Consider the following 15,925-nt stretch of genomic DNA (forward strand, 5'->3'; position numbering starts at 1 on the left):
AAATCACCATGGACCATACTCAAATTAATGATGCCTTCAAAGACTTTTATTCAAATCTCTATTCTTCGGAATCTCCCCCTGATCCTAATGCCATACACGATTTTCTAAACAGCCTTAATGTTCCCAAACTCCAACCAGACCAAGGTAAGAGACTGGATGAGCCCATAACACAGGCTGAAATAGTCTCAGCTATCACTTCAATGCAGTCAGGCAAGAGTCCAGGCCCCGACGGGTTCCCAGTTGAGTTTTTTAAGAGGTTCTCTTTGCTTTTGTCTCCACAACTTTGTTCTGTGCTTTGCGAATCGTTTAGGCAAGGCTCCCTTCCTAAATCATTTTCGGAAGCTTGCATCACCCTTATTGCCAAAACAGGCAAAGATCCCACATATTGCGCCTCCTATAGGCCCATTTCTCTTATTAACACGGATGCAAAAATCCTGGCCAAAGTTCTCGCTCACAGATTAGAAAACATCCTTCCGACCATCATATCTGAGGATCAAACTGGTTTTATAAAGGGTAGACACTCCTTCTTTAATATACGTAGATTATTAAATATTATCTATTCCACTCCTGATGATACCCCTGAGTGTATAGTCTCCATTGATGCTGAAAAGGCATTTGATCGCGTGGAGTGGGTCTACCTGTGGGCAGTGCTGGAGAAATTTGGTTTTGGGCCGAACTTCATTGCGTGGATTAAACTGTTGTATTCTCATCCTACGGCCTTGGTCCGAACCAACTCCCAGTTGTCTGATCCGTTTAGCCTGCATCGTGGAACCCGCCAGGGTTGTCCTCTCAGCCCCATGTTATTTGACCTGGTTATTGAACCTCTCGCCATCGCCATCCGTAGCCGAGATGACATCACGGGTGTATGGAGAGGCGGCATTGAACATAAGGCCTCGATTTATGCGGACGACCTTATGCTGCTTATTTCGAATCCGACCACCTCTCTCCATTCGGCTCTGTCACTACTCGATCACTTTAGTCAATTATCTGGGTATAAAATAAACTTTGAAAAAAGTGAACTGTTTCCAATTGGCAATATCGTATCTGCTTCAGACTTTAGTAATTTTCCATTTAAAATTGAAAATTACAAAATTTCCTATTTGGGCGTCACGATTACCCGAAAGCACAAAGACCTTTTTAAAGAGAACTTCTTGAATTTATCAGCTTATATCAAACAAATGCTCAAACAATGGTCACCACTCTCCATGTCCCTCGTTGGGCGAATAAATTCTATTAAAATGACCGTTTTACCGAAATTTTTGTACCTATTTCAGGCTCTACCAGTTTTCATTCCCAAAATTTTTTTTGATGATCTTGATTCAACAATCTCTTCTTATATTTGGAAGGGGAAAAGGGCCCGTCTTAACAGAGCCCATCTACAAAAGACGAAGGCCGCCGGTGGTCTGGCTTTGCCTAATCTCCGTTTTTATTATTGGGCTGCCAACATGCGGTGTCTCACATTCTGGTCTCACTTTCATAATCGTCCGGATCCTCCTGGCTGGGTGGCAATGGAGTTGAGATCAGAGGATGACGTATCCCTGGCTGCATTGATCGGCTCCTCTCTTCCACTCTCAACCAGATCTTTAAAAAATCCGGTGGTTAAACACTCAGTGAGGATCTGGTCTCAGTTCCGGAAGTTTTTCAAATTACACGACTTCTCACCATTTAGCCCAATATTATGTAATCATTTTTTCAAACCCTCACTCAATGACGCCGCCTTCAAAGAGTGGAGTCAGAGGGGAATAGCACGCTTCCAAGATTTGTTTATTGATAATAGTTTGGCATCATTCCAACAATTACGTAATAAATTTGCACTTTTAAATTCTAATTTCTTCCGTTATCTGCAAATTCGACATTTTATACTTTCTAAATTGCCCACCACACTAAGTTCCGACAGGAATATTGTTGACATTGTCCTCTCCTCAAATCCATACCAGAGGAGGCTTGTCTCTCTTTTTTACAGCATGCTGTTGGTTCTGAAGATGACGTCTATGGATAGGATCAGGGCGGCATGGGAAGAGGACCTAGGTGCCCCCTTTTCTGAGGAAACATGGTCATCCGTCTTAAAACAAGTCAATTCCTCATCTCTGTGTGCTCGTCATAATTTAATCCAATTCAAAGTGGTTCACAGAGTTCACATCTCCAAAACCAAACTGGCCAGCTTTTATCCTGACATCAGCCCACTCTGTACCAAGTGTAATATCTCAGACGGCTCACTCTTTCATATGTTTTGGACTTGTCCTAAACTTAGCAAATTCTGGACAGAGGTTTTTTATTCCCTCTCCCAGGTTTTGACAGTGAGGGTGGAGCCGAACCCCCTTGTTGGTTTATTCGGAGTCACAGGGGACGTTCGACTTTCTTCTGAACAGCGCCGCACCTTAGCGTTTGCCACCCTCCTGGCGCGGAGGTCTGTCCTCTTCAGGTGGAGGGATCCCTCTCCTCCCACGCACGCCGATTGGCTGGCAGCTTTAATGACATGCTTGAAAATTGAAAAGATCAGATACTCTCTCCATTATTCTAATGGGAGATTCCTGCGTGCCTGGGGACCTTTTTTTAAACATGTGTCAGTCCTCTCAGGCCCTTGACATTCCACAATTTGACTTCTTTTTTATGTTGTTTATTTTGTTGACATTGGTTATCCATAATCATTACTAAAGCTGAATATTTAATGGTCATGAATCTTATTGGCAGTGACGGGGTTTAATTTTATGGTTTATTTTATTTTTGTTTCTTTTTTTGTTTGTGTGTGTGTGCTGGATGTCAGTCCTGTGTTTCATTTCATTTTGTCTTTTTTGCACTGGAAATCTATGCACTATTATTGCAAAAAATAAATAAAGAGATTTTGATTTAAAAATAAATAATAAAGAAAGAAAATAAAAAATGATGAATGAAAAAAAAATCATAATAAACTAAAACTCATACCAAAACAAAACAAACAACATATATATATATATATATATATATATATATATATATATATATATATATATATATATATATATATATATATATATATATATATATATATGCTGTATTAAGTAAATAAAAAAACATACTTTTAATGGGAAAAAATTAATGTAAATGAAAAAAAAACATTTATCATGAATGAAATACCATTTAGGCGGCACGGTAGTCGAGTGGTTAGCACGTCCGCTTCCCAGTTCTGAGGCTCGAGTCCAGGCTCGGACCTTCCTGGGTGGAGTTTGCATGTTCTCCCCGTGCCCGCGTGTGTCTTCTCCGGGTACTCCGGTCTCCTCCCACATTCCAAAGACATGCATGGCAGGTTAATTGGGCGCTCCGAATTGTCCCTAGGTGTGCTCGTGAGTGTGGATGGTTGTTCGTCTCTCTGTGCCCTGCGATTGGTTGGCATACGGATTCCCATTATCGCGGGTAGGTTTTGGAACATAACACCTGTGATAAACGAGGCAAAACTGTTCACTTTTTTTTTGAGGGGGCAATCCCCATTTTGTGGATTATCTTTGTATCCTGATATCATGTTGGACTCATTGAATTTCAACACAGACGACATTCACAAGCCAGGAAAAAAAAGACAAACCAAAATGACAAGAGGACTTTTTTTTTTTTTTTTTTTTTTTAAGGCAACAAAATGTTTTTTCCTGTGAGGGATTTTCAGCTTAAAGAAAGTAAAACAGTCGTAGCTTGCGTGACCCACTATCAGATTGTATAATTACGTCCAGTGAAGATGTAATCCCCAACACGCACACACACACACGCGCGCACGCACACACAAACGATTTGTGGCCATTCGGCGCTTCATGCGCTCCAAAAATTGAACAAGTGAACCGTGATTCCGCTGCAGTTCAGCTGTCACAATCATGATCACGCCGTACAGCTGAGCTTTTGCGCACGCACGTGCGCGCACGCACACCTGAGTGTCGCTCACACGCACACACGTTGCTGCGCATCCGGTGGCTGCACGTCATTGCGAAGGTGAGACGAGCAAACGGATGCGAGTGCACGGGCATCCAGCGGAACGGTGTTAGCGCTAACAGTTAGCTTCCTGCGCACATCGCAGCTGCCGGAATGTTTCGAAAATTCCCTGAAAATTGGCAGGCACCAAAAACAATTTGCATGTCATAAGCATGTGTGGCCAGAGGGGGCGATCTCACCAGGATAAAGCCGTTATGATCAAACGTCAAGCATGTGACACAATGGCAAAAAATGAAGAAGGAGGAGTCAGTGGTGTTTTTTGTTGTTGTTTTTTTTGAGGGCAGGTGTCGTACGTGAAGGCCATCGACATCTGGATGGCCGTCTGTCTGCTCTTCGTCTTCTCGGCGCTGCTGGAGTACGCCGCCGTCAACTTCATCGCTCGCCAGCACAAGGAGCTCCTGCGCTTCCGCCGCCGCCGACGGCACATGAAGGTCACATAATCACTTTTTTCTTTTTTTCTTTTTTTTTTTGTCTTTGACACGCAAATCTGAAAATCTTGCTATTGTGGTGTCAGAACCCAAACAAAAGTCAAACATTGACAAAAAGTCACTTTGTTGTCGGAAAGGAAAGGAAAACAAATGTTGTTTTTGGTTGGTACGAGAAAATCAAGTAAAAAATGCACACAAACAATTGAACAACAAAAAAATGTTGACACCAATGCTTTCAATTAGGCTTCAGAAGACAAACGTTGACAAAAACTTAACAAAAAAAAAAAAAAAGATACGGTGATACTAAAACTGCCCTAAGATATCATCGTTGTCATGTCACGATATTAAAAACAGCACATCTGTTAAAAGAAATTCGGGTTGATTTCAATTTGTGTAGTTGTAGCACCCCTCTGGTGGCTAGTTTTTTAGTGCAGTTTAATTTTCACAATGCATGTTTTGGCCCTTCTCTGTTTAAAATCCATGCTTTTTTTTTGTAAATAAACTAATAAATCTACTCACAAAATCTCCTTCTAAAATTTAATTAGAATTTCTGAGTTAAAAAAACAAAAACAAAAAAACAACTTTATTAGATTTTTGTCATGGGATAGCCAATTTGATGCCACTCTAAACAGTCAGATTTACACTTGGAAGAGGGTAAAATATTCTATTTTTAAAATGATCAGTTTACAGATTATTAACAAATTCATTACAAATGAACAATTAGTGTTCAATATGTTTATTGCAATTCAATGCAAACAATACAACAATAATAGAAAAACAGAAAAAACCCACCCCAAACAAAACTCAAATCCCCCATCTCTCCTGTCACTTACAAAAAAATACACACAAAAACAAACAAACAGATACCTATAGGCCAATAATATACAAGTCTGCCAGAATACTACTTACATATTCATTCTTGCACCAATGTTGATGGATGATTAAAGAATGTCAAAAAGTGTTCCCACATCCGATGAAACTCCTTTTCAGAGCCCGCCATCACACATCTAAATTTCGCAAGTTTGAGATGGAATAATACATCTTTAATCCAGTGTGGCACTGTCGGAGGAGATGCGTCCTTCCATTACAGAAGAATTCAGCGGCGTGCTTGCAAGGTTGAGAAGGCGATAACTCTTCGCCCCCTGGCAGGTAGTCCAAGCTCCTCAGTTACAACCCCAAAAAGTAACCTCAGTGGATTCATAGGTATTTTCACCCCGAATACAGCCGAAAGTGTATCGCAAATACCAAACAAATAATGTATCCTGGGGCAAAACCAAAACATGTGTATTAATGTGGCATCAGTCAATTTACATCGGTCACATATAGGGTTGATATGAGAGTAAATGCGTGCTAGTTTAGCCTTGTGAAGATGAACCCTGTGCACCACCTTGAACTGGACAAGAGCATGTCTCGCACTCATTGAGGACGAATGTATTTTCTTCAACACTTCAGACCAGACTGTCTCACTGATCGAGATTTGCAGATCCTGCTCCCAGGCGTTTTTAATACTAGACATGGTAAGGGAACGTTACAAATCAAACTTAACACTCTAGAAATTGCTTTTTTTCTTTACCGGGTCGAAAGATAGCAAATTGTCAATTACATTACAAATGAACAATTAACAAAAATCTAATTTTTTTTTTTTATTCGAATTTAATTAATTAATTTAATTAATTTAATTATTTTAAAATTAACATTAACAAATTATTAACAGATTAACAGATCAGAGTACATTTTTAATTTAACATTTACTTTAATTCATTTTTAATATCTTATTTATTATTATTATTTTATTATCATAGTTTACAGGTTATTAACAAATCATTAACAAATTACTTACAAAATTATCAATTAACAAAATTAAAATTTAATTTAAATTTTTAAATTAAAATTTAATTAATTAATTAATTAATCAATTTAATTTAAATTTAAAATGAACATTAACAAATTAAATTAACAAATTATTATCAGGGTAAATTTCTTTTGGTCTCGTTTTGGATAGTAGCAAACAGTAGGAATGGCATAGCTCACGTGGTAGAGTAACTGTCTCCCAAGCTGGTTCAGTTTGTTCCTCAACCCTTGTGCAACCTTTTTTCTTTCTTTTCTTTTTTTTAAATAAATAAACAAATAAATGTACTCACAAAATTTCATTCTAAAATGTAATTAAAGTTTCTGAGTTAAAAAAAAAAAAAAAAGTTTACTAGGTTTTTGTCATGAGATAGTCCAATTCTCAGGTTAATTGGGAGCTCCAAATTCTCCCTAGGTGTGCTTGTGAGTGTGGATGGTTGTTCGTCTGTGTGCCCTGCGATTGGCTGGCAACCTGTTCAGGGTGTACCTTGCCTACTGCCCGAAGCCAGCTGGGATAGGCTCCAGCACACCCGCGACCCTTGTGAGGAATAAGCGGTCAAGAAAATGGATGGATGGATAGTCCAAATCTCTTGTGCCCAGTAAAAATACTCGAGTAAAATTGACTCTGAATATTTTACTCTCTTCCAAGTTGTCATTTCAAGCGAAAGATGATTGGACACCGGTCGATAAGGAGACGCCGCCACGTTGTCAGCTCCAATTAAGGGGCGAAGTCATTAGCACGGTGGCGACGGCAGCGACTCGTTAGCCGGCGCACCCATCGATCCGCTCGGAGCCCTGAGGGACGCCGCTTGTTTCCACTTCCTGTTTGTCACGCGCGTTGTTTTTTGTTTGTTTGTTTGTTTGTTTGTTTGTTTGTTTTTGTCATCAACTTCCTGTTGGTGACTTTTTGTTCTGTTGCTGCTTTTATTCCACGTTAGCTTGTTTTTGATTCAACTTCCTGTTTTGTTACATCCACTTCCTGTTCCACTTCCTTCTCGTTGTCGCTTCTTCCGCATCATTCACGCTCGCTTCCTCTCCTCCCTGTTGACTTTTCCCAGGAAGTTGCCATGGAGGCTCCTCCCCTTTTCCTCCTCCTCCTCCTCATTGTGTCTCCTATCTTTTGTCTCCCATCGATTCTGGCGGCCAACATCTGTCATCGTTTAGCTCAAGGGCGCACCGAGGCCATCAGGCGTGCGTGTGTGTGAAGTTAAAAAAAAAAAAAGTGTAATAGATGGTGTTGCCTGAAGTCAAGGACAGAATTGGGACACCAAGGCTAAAAATGGAGCGTGCTACCTGATGCGCACGCACGCACACGTGTGTGCGTGTGCATGTTGTTTGTTGGCGCTTTCCGGAAGCGCTCATGCATACGCAAACATTTTTGACTGGCGAGCAAACGTATTCAAATACATACTGGCAAATATGTTGAAAACGGACTTGTAGACTACATGCTACAAGCATCGCATGTTTTCCCACAATGCACCAGGGATATTGCGTGCAGATGTGCAAGTCATATGCCAGGTGCATTGTGGGGAAAAATGACAAACCTAAATCGTGCGTTGTGGAAACAATAATTAATCATACAAGTTGTGATTGAATAAACAATGTTTTTTTTTATGTGATTTTTGAACATATTGACATAATGTGGGCCAAATAATTTTAAATGTATTTAAATATTGGTTGTTGTTTTTTTAATCACTACCTCATGGCATTATGGGAAAATATGCTATGCTTGTAGTATTTAGCCTACAAGTACTTTGGAACCACTGGCCTGTATACAGTATATGACTGGATAGCCAATACACAGGGCGGCCATCTTGCTACTCCCACCTAGCAAGCGGACTACTGCATCAAGTATACGGTAGACATACAGATGAGATATATACAACTCATATGCAGTTAGTATAAGGCTGGAGGCATTTGTGCCGGTGTGCTCACAAATTTTTAACTAGTTCTAAACAAAATGTGCTGCTTTGAAGACACCCTTTTTCTTTTATCGCTCAAGACCCCAATATTCGATTTGGCAGAGGCATCGTTTGTTGAATTACACTTGGAATTCTTTAATAAAAACTAAACATCATTAAGCATATCATTTATACATGTATTTAAGGCAAGTTGTAAAATGTTAGAAGTCCTCTTGTTTATGTTTAATAAATTTAAAACTAGGGATGTAACACCGGCAATATCGTGATATTGCGATATTAAAACTGCCACAATTATTCGTCGTTGTCATGTCATTTTTTTTTTTTTTTATCAATAGCAGCACATCTGTTAAAAAAAAAAAAAGTCGGGTTCATTTCCATTGGTGCAGTTGTAGCACCCCCTGGTGGCTAGTTTTTTTTTTTTTTACTGTAGTTTAATTTTCACAAGAATGTTTTGGCCCTTCTATATTTAAAATATGCACTATTGGTCAGATGAACGTAATGTGCTTGTGTCAAGTCAATATGTGGAGGAATATATATATTTATATACATATTTTAGATGTAATATTTTTAGACTATTTTTCATTGCTGTAACATACAAAAGCACAATATTACGTTTTGTTTTGTTTTTTTCCTATGAGCTCATTTTTTTACAATACTGTGACCTTTTTTTTTTGTATCGCCAACCTCCCCACAATATTGTAATAATTATATCGTGACCTTCATTTCGTGCTAATATTGTATCATGATGTTTGGATATTGTTACATCTCTATTTATAACACTATAAATGATGCTGTTTCTACTAGGTAGTGTCTCAAATGTTCTCCCATTTGGATCCTGTAAATTTATCGGATGGTATGGTGAGAAACGTTTCTTGGGAGGAGCAATATGGCCGTATCACCACCTCTAAAAGTTTCGGCCTCGCGGCTATCCAGTCATATATTATCGTAACATATATCATAACTGGCTATGAGCTGGATATGTCTCATGTGTACGTATAGTAGACCACTCGCGAAATGGGAGTAGCAAGACGGCCTCCCTGTGACTTCGCATTTGTTTGCAGGAGGACGACGGCGGCGGCGACGGTCGCTTCAGCTTCCCGGGTTCGGGCTACGGCGTGGGCCCGGCGTGCCTGCAGAAAGACGGCATGGCGGCCATCAAGGGCAACAACAACAACGCGCCGGGCGCCGGAGGCGTGGGGGCGGGGCACGGCGGCGGCGGAGGCGGGGCGGCGCCCGAGAAGAGCATCGAGGAGATGAAGAAACTGTTCATCAGCCGCGCCAAACGCATCGACACGGTGTCGCGCGTGGCCTTCCCCCTCGTCTTCCTCATCTTCAACATCTTCTACTGGATCACCTACAAGATCATACGCAGCGAGGACATACACAAACAATGAGCGCCGTCATCATCAGCAGCAGCAGCATCATCTTCCGTCAGCTCTTCATCCTGCCTTTGGTCCTCCTCTTCCTCCGGACAGGAAGTGAACGGCTGCATGACAAACAAACCTGGGGGGGCGGAGAGAAAGTCTATTGAGCAGAAGAGGCCACGCCCACCTGGTCGGGTGGGTGGAGTCATGTGTGTGGAGGGGGCGGAGCCACTCTATAAGCATCACAAACTCAATCCCCCCAACCCGGAAGCTCCCAGAATATTTATGAACTTTTTTGCTTTTGATGCTAATGCTAGCACGCTAACCCCGTCACGTGATGCGCGCAACAGCAGCCTGTACTTACTCGTCATTATTATCGAATTATTCAACCAATTTATTATATATTTTTTTTTATTAGTGTTAGTTTCTTTCTTTATTTATGATTATTTAGATTTTTTGTTTTAAATTGTGTTTGTTTTTAATATTCGATTATTGTACTATTGTATTTTTGTGGATTTGTTTCATAAGGATTATACTTTTTTGTAGTAGTTTCTTTCATTTTTTTTTATGATTGACTATTTCTATTTTTTTATTGTACAGTATTATTTTTTTAGATTGTTGTTCCCCTTTAATTTCTATAAAAGAGATTTTTTTTTTTTTTTGTGTATGTATAAAAATATTTTATTATTTTCCTAATTTATTTAAAGCTTATTTTTTATTCAATTTTTTTTATTTATTTGTGTATTTATAAAATTATTTTATTTTCCTGATTTATTCAAGGCTATTTTTTTTTATTCGATTTTTTTTTATTTTATTTGTGTATGTATAAAATTATTTTATTTTCCTAATTTATTGAAGGCTTGTTTTTTTTTTATTCGATTTTTTTATTTGTGTATATATAAAATGATTTTATTTTTTATTATATTGTTTTTTATTATTATTTTTATTTTTCAATGTATTTATTTATTTATTTTTATTTTAGTGCGAGGGGTGTTTGTGCCAAACTTGACTGGTGTGACTCGTGCTTCCTGAACTTGATCCTCACCTCGGCTTCTCTATGCAAAGCGCTCTGTATGCAAATGATGTCGCCATCGCCTGCCAATCATCCACCAATGATCTGTGTCACGTGACACGTCATACAAGAACTCAAATCATTTCATTTGGACAAACAAGACTTTTTCTCCGATCGCAAAACAGAAAAGCCTTGCTTTTTTTTATTGTCTTTTTTTCTTTTTTTCTCCTTTCCCAGCAGATGTCGTGTGTGTCAACCACACTCCAAACCAGCAGGGGGCAGCAGCAATTTGTGCAAAAAAAATGTCGACGTGAACATTAACGACGTTTGTGTTCGATTTTCGTAGGAAGGAATAAAAAGGGTCAAAGATGGTTTGGAACTAGCGGGACAAGTGCTAATGCTAATTGGCTAACAAACAGCTAGCATTACAACGCTAGTCTCATCAGCAGCTGCTATTTTCAACATATTCAAATCATTCTGCTTTTTTGTGTTCTTCGTGATTTATTTGGTGTGAATGACACTAGCTTAATAGCATCTTGAACCTGCTGTTAACAAGTTAGCATCAGGTAGCACGGGCAAATCCTTTATTTGCATTCCATTTGGCCCTAAAACGATGAAAAACTGTCTCAAACGTGTGAAAATGAATCTGGGACAGACGCTAATGCTAGTTGGGTAATGGCTAGCGTTGCGCTATTAGCATTAACGTGCAAATCATTCCCGGATGTTTGCAACTAGCAATTCGTCATTTCATGAACACGATTTAAAAAAAAAAAAAAAAGCTGTTAAGCTTGCTTGTTGTTCGAATCACGTAGCAACAAACAAAATGCGCTAAATGTCGCTAAAAGATGTCACATGGTGCGTAAACAAATGCAAATGGTGACTTGACGCAGTTGTTTGTTTTTTTTGTTTTTTGTTGTTTTTTTTTGCTTCAGAGATTAAAATTCCTGCTGCTTGTTTCCATGCTAACAGCACATATTTTATCATCTTATGATGTTGAAATAATGTTTTTATGATGACAGTTTTCTGCCATATAGCCGCCGCTGCTCACTCGCGAGCTAGCTGGCAAACAAGCTAGCTGGCTAACAGTTTGAGGGCACGCAAAGGAAAACTAAAAGAATACCTATCGGGGGTGGACAAAGTTTTGGACCCCGTTTGATTTGAAGTGTGAGGGCAGAAAAAAAAAAATGCTAACAAAATTATTCTCATTTTTATAGATATGTAAAATTACAAATAGTACCTACCTTTTTTCCACTGTTGTTTTATTTATTTATCTTTTAATCATTTTGACTTTGTTTTATATTATTTAGTTATTGAGTTATAATGGTTGATAGAAATAAATTGTAATTAGCCAGTAATTAATAAAATGCCTTTATTGTATTTACATATATTATTCTCATTTTTATAGATATTTAAAAGTAGAAATAGTTTTTTTTTCACCGTTTTTATTTTTAATCATTTTTTACTTTTTTTTTTTTTAATATTTAGTTATTGAGTCATAATGGTTAATAGAAATAAATCATAATGTACTAGTTATTAATAAAATGTCCTTATTGCATTTATATAAAATTGTTTATTTTTATATTTTATTTGCTGCAAATCAATTGACAAATTAATGAGATGACTAATTAAAGCATGTTTGTTTTTAACATTTCATTATTTGCATGTAATATTTCTATATTTATGAATTTATTTTTAATTAGATTTTTGTTAGAAAAAATATATAGAAAAAAATATATAACCAATCTAATAATATATGCATTTGTTCTTTGGCATTTATGTAAAATGATTCATTTTGATATTTTTTTATTTGTATTATTTACAATACGTCCATCAAATGATCTAATTAGATGAATTTTGATTTTTATTTCCATCCATCAAATTATTTAATGAAGTTGAGTGGGGAAAAAAAAAACAGAAGGAATACCTTTTGAGGGAAAAACAAAAAAAAGAACCGTGCAATATATTTCCGAGGGTTTGCTGATGTAAATGCTGGGAGTCTCGTGTTTGTTTTTGCTCTAGCTGACCTTTGACCTCTGACCTGCAAACCTTTTTGTGCTTCCAAAGGAGCGCCGCCGCTTCAAAGCCGTGCTGGCATGAGGTCATGTGACTTTCTCACACCACACTTATGAGGAATTATGATTATTGTCGGGGGGGGGGGGGGATTTTTTGTCTTTTGAAGTAGCATGTTGAATTTGTTGCATTGACGGACGTCTGAGACGACCGATTCTCGATTCTTCTTGCCGATTCTTTTTTGCACACGTCGGAATGGCCTTACTCTTCTTCTCTTCTCTACGCTTCTCTCCTCCATTTTGTTTGGCTTTTGGAGCCTTTTGGCTTTGCTTCGTGCTCCATCCGAGCAGAACGGACGGATGAAAAAAAAAAATGTAACAAAAAAAATAAAGGTGGCGCAAATCACTTTGGATTTCCCCAAAATCTGACCAAGAATATTTTGCATGAATATAAAGGTGACGAGATTGGCGGCTGTTTTTGCTTTTTTATTTATTTATTTATTTTTTATTTTGTTTGCTTGCACACAACAACAAAAACTGTGAAGCAATTTGAAGGAAAAAAAAAAGAATGTAGCATTTCTGCTGTAACTGTACATATATATATAAATATACATATTCTATTTATTGAAATATGTCCTACTAATTATTCTATTAACAACCTTTTATCAACATCATTTCGAACAATGTCGACGACTGCTCGCGCCAAGATCTGTGTCATGTTCCAAAAAATAAAAAATAACAGAAAGATTAAAAAGTGCAAATAAAACTTGACACTGTGATGGCTGATTTGTTGATTGAAATTTCTCTCCTTGGTGTTTTGTGGTCATATTTGATTATGCTATTTATTAATAAGATTTGCTGATCATCGGATGATAAGTGCTATATTCTTTTGAGTTGAGTGCCTTTCAAAGCGCAACAACAAAAACTGGACTTTGTGCAACCAATTGAAATGTTGTACAGGCTGGCAGCTGACACTAAGACAAAGTTGACAGTAGGTGGCAGTATTTGACAACATTTCACTTTCCTCCGAGTTGTTGTTCAGCTGGCCTATTCGAGCTGCCACACTTTTCACCGCGAGGTATTTATTTATTTATGGTGCCTTGCTCTCGCAAGATGAATTCTCGCGGTATTTGTAAGTTCACAAACCCCGGAGAAGACATCTTGTACCGCTCCCGCCGATAACCGCCTTTCAGTGGTTCGGACCAATCACAGAGCGACATTGTGTTTTGGGGGGGGTATCCAACTGTGACGAAACCAGGAAGCCAGCTCCGACGCCGGAGTTAACAAACAAACCTAACATGGTCAAACGGACGCTGCAATTAATTCTGTGGTAAGTGGAAAAATCAACAACAAATGTCATGTTTTCAAAAGTGGCAGCAGATGTTTGCAAGTGTCTTTTTTTTTTTCCTACTTGGATCAACACAAAGATTCGATTGCTTTCATGAAGGTCGACAGAATTAGGAGATTTGCTACTGAGGGACCCAATTTCTGAGGATTCTGACCAATTTTTGGTTAGATTGATTGTCCAAATTGCTCAGTTTGGTAATTGATTACTTGTTGATTAATCATTTCACCTCCAATGATTTTAAATGATTTAATTTAGGGGAACTTTGCAAGCGGACCAACAAAGAAATGTGAACATTTTTTTATTATTATTAATTGCGACTGCTGCCTACTGCATCTTTATTTTTAATGTTATCATCCTTAAGCCTAAAATGTGATCATATGCTCATGGTCATCCATGAGCATATGATCACATTGATGATGATAATGATGCATGGTGACATAAAAATGGTGACAAATACGTGGACAGTTGAGGCGTTAGATTGACTTCCGTGAAGACGTCACGGTGGCGAGCTGCTTTGTTTGAACGAGGTGGTGGTTAAAAAAATAAAATTAAATTAAATGTGTTGTAAGCGACGTTGGCGCGTGTGAAAAGCTTCAGATGTCAATTGTATGATTGTCAAAGTCACGTGAAAAACAAGCAAGACATTTTTCAAGTGTCAAAAGTGACGCCTTTTGGCTGACCTTGTCGTTTATGACATCACAACTAAAACGGAAGGTCTACAATTTTGCTTGTGATGCGTCACCACCCCCTGGTGGCAGTGTACTGTACTGCTTTTGTTGAACGGAGCAAGTTTTGGCTTTCTGTTGGGATTCACTCGACTACGTCACAATTAGGCACATTTCGTATTTTCTCACAAATCTATACCTACTCCTTGTCAGTCCACACTGGAGGGTTATTTTTCGCTAGTTATTGACTTAGGTGACATGGTAAATGTTTTTTCTGTTTGAGATGCAATGTAAACAAACATGTCGTTTTATGAAATTGGTTTTGAATTTTAGTTTTTTTTTTAAATTGTAGTTAACTAAAATAATCTTGCACGTGACACCCCCCCTTTTAAATCTGCAGCTAGCGAGTGCAACATGGCCAAACATGGGACAGACAGGAGGTGGATTTACCGTGAAAAAACAAACAAAAAAAACTCATAATTTAACATTAATCCAACGGCTAATTATCGATATATTGGTCAAGTAATAAATCCATGCTAATCTATAAAACTACTGAACACATAAACGGATGTTTTTTCAATGAGAAAATCGTTTCTTTTTGTGTCTTCTTCACACTGAGTACTTTTGTGTATTTTTTTTTAAAAACAAATACAAATGTGTTCTTAACTTTCTGTGATCAAATTTGTCTTCAACACTATTGTCATGCAACATGTTACATAATCACTTGTTTCATTTTATAAACTGTGACACAATTTTTTGCATATCATTACAAAAGTAAATAAATATTAAATCAGATTTTGTGTGCTTCAAAAAGACTAAACATAAAATGTTTTAAAACGTTAAAATTGAAGATATAATCCACATTTTCTATAGAAATGTATGCAAAATTAAGTCAGTTGTAAGATGAGTTTTTCTTACTTTTCTTTACCGCAATTGATATATTGCTCAGGTAATAAATCCACGATAATACTAATAAAATAAATGATAATATGAACCAATCAATAAAAATAAAATATATAAAAATAATCAATACATAATTAAAAAAATAAAAACATTTTAAAAAATTCATACATAGATAAAAATATAAATTAAAAATAATAAAAGAAAGTCTTCTTCGCCTGAAGACTTGCGTCCATTTCCCTGCCACTCTTATGAGGCCCCCCCCCCCCTAGTGGCCCGCCGAGTCATTGCTCCATAAGTCATCAACAATGGAGCCGTTCAAGCGGCTGTATATTAACTACAAATATCGCCATACTTGCGTAGGCGTATCAATAATCTATCGGGAGAAAGTATCACCAGTTATTTATTTACTTATTTATTTACTCCTACGATGGAGGCTCGTTACTAATGTGTCCTGTGTGAACGATCTCGAGCCCAA

General features: G+C 37.8%; 1 protein-coding gene and 1 long non-coding RNA gene across 5 annotated transcripts in view; both read left to right on the forward strand.

The window, feature by feature from the left end:
• Positions 1 to 11,491, forward strand: part of glra1 (glycine receptor, alpha 1) — a 69,333-nt gene extending 57,842 nt beyond the window's left edge. For all 4 annotated transcript variants that reach the window (XM_077533013.1, XM_077533014.1, XM_077533016.1 and 1 more), the window contains 2 exons: positions 4,236 to 4,382; positions 9,211 to 11,491. In XM_077533013.1, the coding sequence (XP_077389139.1) occupies positions 4,236 to 4,382; positions 9,211 to 9,543 (480 nt within the window). In that variant the 3' untranslated portion in view covers positions 9,544 to 11,491. The remainder of the gene's footprint in view (positions 1 to 4,235; positions 4,383 to 9,210) is intronic.
• Positions 11,492 to 13,706: 2,215 nt separating this feature from the next.
• The window catches only part of LOC144025355 (uncharacterized), a 35,698-nt gene continuing 33,479 nt past the window's right edge, over positions 13,707 to 15,925 (forward strand). Inside the window, exon 1 of the long non-coding RNA XR_013284842.1 lies at positions 13,707 to 13,864. This is a non-coding gene — a long non-coding RNA (uncharacterized LOC144025355). The remainder of the gene's footprint in view (positions 13,865 to 15,925) is intronic.

The sequence above is a fragment of the Festucalex cinctus genome, chromosome 9 (genome assembly GCF_051991245.1).
Source record: "Festucalex cinctus isolate MCC-2025b chromosome 9, RoL_Fcin_1.0, whole genome shotgun sequence".
Classification (NCBI taxonomy): domain Eukaryota; kingdom Metazoa; phylum Chordata; class Actinopteri; order Syngnathiformes; family Syngnathidae; genus Festucalex; species Festucalex cinctus.